The sequence below is a fragment of the Oreochromis niloticus genome, linkage group LG7 (assembly GCF_001858045.2).
Source record: "Oreochromis niloticus isolate F11D_XX linkage group LG7, O_niloticus_UMD_NMBU, whole genome shotgun sequence".
Taxonomy (NCBI): domain Eukaryota; kingdom Metazoa; phylum Chordata; class Actinopteri; order Cichliformes; family Cichlidae; genus Oreochromis; species Oreochromis niloticus.
In genome coordinates this window covers 61053355-61060401 of record NC_031972.2, presented here as the reverse complement: position 1 = coordinate 61060401, position 7047 = coordinate 61053355, and the positions used below count along the sequence as shown (strand labels likewise).

Sequence of the window (7047 nt, the reverse complement as noted above, 5' to 3'; positions counted from 1 at the left end):
CTTCAGTTACTACAACATTACAAATGTTTTGACATGATATAAATTTTTCTGCAGTATCTCTATAGGAACAGTAGAACTTTGTGAAACACAGTATATTTTGTCATCACAAAAAAATCCAGTGTTGTAGAAACATCTTGTAACTTCTTTCTTTAAAAAGTAATTTTTATTGGCTAGCATAACATTACATGAGTTACATCAGGGTTAAAAGCTGCATTACAAATTCAGACAAATACGGTGAAAACAAAAACTGAACCCTGGACTTCTACAAATAAATCCAAAAGTAGCCCTCTAACTGATTACTACGGAAGAGGATTAGGGCCACGGAAAAGAAAAAAAAAAAGAATTTTGACTTTAAATTTCTCAGAATTCTGAGGAAAAAAGTCAGAATTCTGAGATTAAAGTCAGAATTCTTTTTTTTTTTCTTTCCAGTGGCCCTAATCCTCTTCCATAGATTACCTTTGCCCCACTGTGTCACATTTCTACACAAGTGGGAGTGGTTTCTGTCTCATTTATGGAGGTGGAGAGGCAATGCATGTCAGTAGTTAGTATTTTACCCGTGGTTTAACATTTGTGCACACAAAACAGCGGTGGATACATTAGGAACAGACATCTCTCCTCTTCAGGTGAGTTCTCAAGGCTACAAACAAAGCTTAAAAAATTAACAAGTCTTGGAAGAAACCGTGCGGCTAATCTGTTAGAGACGAAGGAGCCTGACAATATGTATGATCACTGTCATATGTTTGTCTCCCTTGCAGAAGGAGTTACTACACAGCTTTGGTGTTTAAAATAGCGTTAGTGAAAGCCATGTCCTGTTGATGGTAGAAAGGTGAGAGAAGATTTTCCAACATGCAGGGTGCAGGTGACTTTCTAAATGTATTCAACATTGAGGCCAGCAAAATATCTGTGACGCTCAGCCTCTTGCTCATTTTTGTTGGTCTCCTCTACTGGTGAGTAAATAAATGTCAGGTGGCTTATTTGTGATGTTCTCTGTTCAGTAGAAATGAGGTCACTTATATAATTGCTTGTGTCATAAAGCACTCACACTTACATATAAAGCAGACAGTGCAAACGAATGCAACAATAACTCTAGTCAGAATCCAGGTAAAGGCTCTGATCTTTACTGCATTTGATACAAATTGTTTTCGTTCAACCTACAAACAACACATTTCAACACTTTTGCCTGTAGGTATTCAGTCCGTCCCTTCTCAGTCCTCTCACGATGTGGCATCAAACATCCAAAGCCAGTGCCTTTCTTTGGCAACTTATTCATGTTTCAGCAGGTAAGATACAGTGTAACAAAGGAAGACCAGAATTACCTTCAACATCTGCTTCATTTTGCATCAAACTGGGATGGTGTCCTTGTTCCTACTTTGTGTCATTATTAAAAGATTGTCAGTTGACTGTTACATCTACTGTAAGTTTTTAAATATTCTTTTCAGGGTTTTTTCAAACCTCTGAATGATCTTGTCAAAACATATGGTAAAGTATGTGGGTAAGTAAAAATACATCCTACAACAGCAACTACTGAAATAAGATTGTGAATATTTTGCTTATATAAACGATTATTGATTAATCTACAGAGTGAAATGAGATGATACTTTACACTTTATGTTTTGGTTGGTCACTAAAGTATACGCTGCATATTTCAGGTATTATTTGGGCCGCACACCAGTGGTAGTGGTAGCAGACCCTGAAATGCTCAGACAAGTGATGGTGAAGGACTTCAGCAGCTTCCCTAACAGAAGGGTGAGGACATTATATAGAGCATGTAGATGCATGATGTGAGTTTATTTCTGATTCTCACACAAATCACTGAGTAGTTATTACAGATTTTTGTGCCTGTGCTCTCTTGTGTCTCTGGGCAGACATTTGTGTTTGCCAAAAAGCCTGTATCTGATTGCTTGCTCCAGTTAAAGAATGAACGCTGGAAACGAGTGCGGAGCGTCCTGACCCCATCTTTCAGTGCTGCCAAGATGAAAGAAGTGAGAAAATAAAGATTCCTCATGTATCCAAGACAAATAAAATAAGATAAGATAAGATAAAATAAGATAAGATAAGATAAGATAAGATAAGAACTAGAAGATCAACAAGATTCCTCTAATTAAGCCGAGAACTTTTACCTATAAGAGAATGATTTGAATCTTGTGTGTCTGAGTCAGTTTATAAATGTCATCATTCAAGTGTTTGTTATTTGTTTTTGTTGGGTCTCGACATCTCCCCCATCTTTAGCTTACACAATGTTTGAAATGAGGAAGGAAAAAACTCAAAGTTTCTGGTAAAAGAGATAAACATCTAGTTTTTGGTGGTGCTTATTTTTTACTTTTATTAATACATAATTTGTATCATTTAAGTGTAAATTTAAATAAATTTAATATTAACTTTGTACCTTCTTTATGTCTTCATTTCAACTGGTCAGCAAGTTAAATATTTTTCTTTGTGACCAGAAGGAACTCATAAACCTTTAAACACCCAGCGTTCACTTTTGCAGTTGGTTACTGTACGTCTGCATCTTTTGCAATATGTGTAGTTTAAATGTCTGTGCTGTTGTGTTTATGGAGCTACCTTTCCCCCATTTTCTATGTTTATGGACCTATGATGATTCACTGGAGTATATAGAGGACTGGTTTACATCTGTCCTTATCTCTCCACTTGAGTGTAGATGGTTCCGCTCATCAACACAGCCACTGATGCCCTGATGAAGAATCTAAATGTCCACGCTGAGTCAGGAGAGGCCTTTGACATCCACAGGTAAAGGAAAAATTAAAATAATACTTTTGGGGGGGGTTTTCTGTCACTGTTCATATTTTTCTGATTGCATGCCATCTTTCAGATACTTTGGCTACTTTACCATGGATGTTATTGCCAGTGTGGCATTTGCAACTCAGGTGGACTCACAGAACAACCCAGATGACCCGTTTGTCCAACACGCTCAGATTGCCTTCACCAATAATTTCTTCAGGCCTATTTTGTTGCTTTTCTGTGAGTCAATATAATAAAATCAATGAAACTGAGATATGTAAATGGGACAATAATAAAAGAAGATGATGGCAAAGAAAATAAATACATTTAGGAATGTGGGGAATTCCATGTAGTTATAGTTAAGCATGATAAATAATTTTATGTATTGAGCATTAAGCATTTTTGTTGATATACCTGTGTATACATTTGGCATTACTCTGCAGATTTGTGTGTTTCTGTCTTTAGTTGCTTTTCCCTCCATCATGGCTCCTCTGTCGAGGTTCATACCCAACAAAAGACAAGACAAGATGAATCATTTCTTCATTAACAGCATTCACAAAATCATCAAACAGAGAGAGGAGCAGCCTCCTGAGCAGGTGAACGTCAAATTTTCAACATTCCCAAATCTGTGCGTGGCCTTGAAAGGGTCATTTTCCTATCCTTTTTATTTATTTCTTTTACACGTAGAGGCGGAGAGACTTCCTTCAGCTGATATTAGATGCCCGAACCAACAAAGAGTCAGTGTCATTGGAGCACTTTGACACATCAAACGATGCTCATGAGACTGATGTCAGGAACCAGGAGACCCAGTCTTCAGGCACAGTTCAAGAAAACGGCAGTGCTCACCAACAGGAGCCGTCTGTCAGGCGTCCACAGAAAAAGATGATGACTGAGGATGAGATTGTTGGTCAGGCTTTCATCTTCCTCCTGGCAGGCTATGAAACCAGTAGCAACACTCTGGCTTTCACCTGCTACCTCTTGGCCCTCCACCCTGAATGTCAACTCAGAGTCCAGAAAGAGGTGGATGATTTCTACACTAGACATGTGAGTGTTTTACAGTTGGTTCTGATCTATTTTGATTCATGCGATTGTGGACAGTTATTGATTGTCATGCTGTTTGCTTTGTAGGACTCACCCGATTACGCAAATGTCCAGGAGCTGAAGTATTTGGACATGGTTATATGTGAAGCATTACGCCTCTACCCTCCTGGATTCAGGTAAAGAAGGATGTAAATTGGATATGAACGCTGGCCACAGTGGGGCCTGGAGTAGTATGCTGTGCCTTTGGAAGATTTTCAGTTTTGGCTTTTTTAGAAACATTCATTAGCTGTTTGTCACAGCTGGATAGTGTAGTGGTAAAGCTACACACTTTTGGAGCGGGAGTCGCAAGTTCGATTTCCACCTGGTATTCGTTAAGGGTCCTGGCTAGACCCCCCATGCTTAAAAAAACCCCAAGCCCTAGGATGGCGCGGCTACGTCTGCAGCCTGTCCGAAGCTCCGATGCAAGCGTTTCACTACATGTTGTACTCTATATGACTGTGTATGTGACAAATAAAAGTTGTTTGTCTGTAGCTTTTTGTGGGGTATAGCCATAATGCTATCATCAGTAAAAACTCTATTAGTAGTAGTAGTATTTTTATTATTATTAGTGACACTGTTGCAAGATAAAACATGGGTGCATTTTAAGAATGCAGATGTTTTCTGACTTTGGGACATTTAAGCTCAGGTTCTGTTCATATTTGGTTGCAGATGCATTAAAATATGTTCAGTAACTATCAGTACACTTAAACTCATCTTCCTTAAATGGACACGAGTACAGAGAAACCGAGAGGAGGACATGACTGCAACTATAAATGACAGCTAAAGTCAATAAAGTGGCAGGGGAAAACACTTCATGCTGACAGTTACAGCTCTTATGAATATGCTGAATCCAATTATAACTGTGTGGAATAAAGAAAACAGTATTTGGATTCTGTAAAACAATCTTTTTTGTCTTTTTTTGTCCCACTAAGGTTTGCACGAGAAATAGACCATGACTGTGTGGTGAATGGTCAGCAACTTCCTAAAGGAGCAATACTGGAGATCCCAGCAGGCTTCCTCCATTATGACCCAGAACACTGGCCAGAGCCAGAGAAGTTCATTCCTGAGAGGTGCTTCAGTTCTGTCTGAAACTAGTAAAAAGACTGACTTGTGTTTACTGAAATAATGACTTGGTGTGGAAAATTCACATTTAAAAATAGCACCAATTGAAGTTAACTTTGAAGTGAGTGACAGCCAATCAAATGTTGACTTATTAACATGAATAACAGCTGTATATTAACAACATACACATGGAATATTTTTCTGTACAGTGGTACAAATACAATTATTAAAGTGTGGTAAACACTTTTGTGTAGTGACATTATAGCACGTGCAACCCACAAATACAACCTCAATTGAAAAAGTTGGGACACAGTGTAAAATGTAAATTAAAACAATGCAGTGATTTACAAATCTTATAAACATATATTTTATTCACAGTAGGACATAGAAAAGATATCAAACATTTAAACTGAGACATTTTATTATTTCATGAAACAACATTTGCTCATGTTGTTTTTGTTGGCAGTTTCGAAGTTGGGACACTGTGATATTTACCGGTTACTAGTATCCCCTCTTCTTAACAACAGTCTGAGGAGACCAGCTGCTGGACCTCTGGGAGAAGAATGTTGTCTCATTCTTGTCTGATACTGTATAAGACCCTTGATGCTCAACAGTCTTAGGACTTCTTTGTTGCACTTTTTGTTTCATGATGTGCTAAATGTTGGTAAAAGGTGCAGACTGCAGGCAGGCCAGTTCAGCATCTGGATTTGTTGTTTGTAAATCATTGCATTCTGTTTTCTCTTACACTTTACACATAGTAAAAGATTTTTGGAACTGGGACTGAACCATGCATGGGATTGCCTTTATTTTCTAATGCTTTCCATTCTTCTTTAAAACAATTGCTGTTGATCCCCAGGTTTACACCAGAGGCCAAGGCCAGTCGACATCCATTCGTATACCTACCATTTGGAGCTGGCCCTCGTAACTGTGTGGGAATGAGACTCGCCCAGCTTGAAATCAAAATGGCTTTAGTGCATCTTTTCCACAACTTCAGCATAAAGGCCTGTTCTGATACTAAGGTAAGATGCAATAAGAGAAAACCCATACATTTTCATTAAAGTAATTCCTACACTGGATAACTGTAAGACTGCTGAATTTATAAGTACAAGCATGTAATTCTACAACCACTGTTCACTGTGAATTACACTGAGAAAACTGAAAACATATTTGCATTTGTATAATATGCCATAAAGTAACCACCGGTAAGAAAACCTATGTTTATCTTTACATTTAGGTTTTAGTGGAAGCATGACCAAAAACTACTCTCACATGTCCTTTAACTGTTTTTTGCTTTAATGTAATATACATTTTTGGACTGTCAGTATTATCAGCTGCAAATAATTAGTACACTGGAGTTTATTGGACATTAGAAACTGCCATAAGCTGCAAATAGTCATGTAATCCTATGACTACTGGTTAGATACACATTTGTCAGATGCTTCCATTTTTAAGATATTTTTACACAAATATGTGGAAAATGTTTGTTTTAACCAGAAAACTCTTTTTATCTTCAGGTTCCTCTTGAGTTGAAGTCATTGAGCACTCTTGGACCCAAAAGTGGTGTTTTTGTGAAAATCACAAGACGAGACCAAGGAGATGATCTGTCATCAGCTGATTAAGTCATTTACACCATACTGAAACATAACGATCTCTTATGTCCATCAGTTCAGTGGCACTTGTTTCATTTATAGTCAGTACTTGGTAGATGTTTGAAAAATTGCAAGACTGAAATATTTAGACTTGAATATAATAAGTGAATGACTGATAATTAATGCAAATGTTTCTCAGGCACATATAAATTGTAATTTTGTGATTAAAACTGTTTGAGAATGAGAGAAATGAAACATGACAATATATTTGATATTATTCTTTATAATGTACAAAAAAAGTGGATGAAATCACTACTTTTTGCAAATCATAAAATACTGAATCGTTTTTGACAGCAAAGTTGATTCAATCTATTACATTGCAAATTCTTTCAGGTAGATCGGTACACAGACAGTGTCTACACACATTGGGCGTCAGCACTCTCTACAGACAATGAAAGAAATTGCAACATGCAGCATTTATATCATCCCCAGTGCTGAGATTTTCAGTGCTGGTTGTAAACAAAACTGTGCAAATAATGAAAAGAGCACATTTTGTGAAATTTTGCAGTTTTTAAAT

General features: G+C 37.4%; 1 protein-coding gene and 1 long non-coding RNA gene across 2 annotated transcripts; one reads left to right on the top strand and one right to left on the bottom strand.

The window, feature by feature from the left end:
- Window positions 1–463: 463 nt before the first annotated feature.
- Window positions 464–6659, top strand: LOC100695304 (thromboxane-A synthase). Its single transcript, XM_019361888.2, has 14 exons — window positions 464–623; window positions 756–947; window positions 1187–1280; window positions 1440–1492; window positions 1650–1746; window positions 1866–1982; window positions 2660–2748; window positions 2831–2979; window positions 3205–3335; window positions 3427–3783; window positions 3868–3956; window positions 4752–4889; window positions 5738–5900; window positions 6396–6659. Exons 2-14 carry the CDS (start codon window positions 847–849, stop codon window positions 6498–6500), a joined length of 1683 nt encoding a protein of 560 aa, XP_019217433.1. The 5' UTR covers window positions 464–623; window positions 756–846; the 3' UTR covers window positions 6501–6659.
- LOC112847325 (uncharacterized) lies at window positions 1926–2694 on the bottom strand. Its single transcript, XR_003220817.1, has 2 exons — window positions 2591–2694; window positions 1926–2558 (listed from the first exon to the last, which is right to left on the bottom strand). It is a non-coding gene; the product is annotated as an uncharacterized LOC112847325 (long non-coding RNA).
- Window positions 6660–7047: the final 388 nt, after the last annotated feature.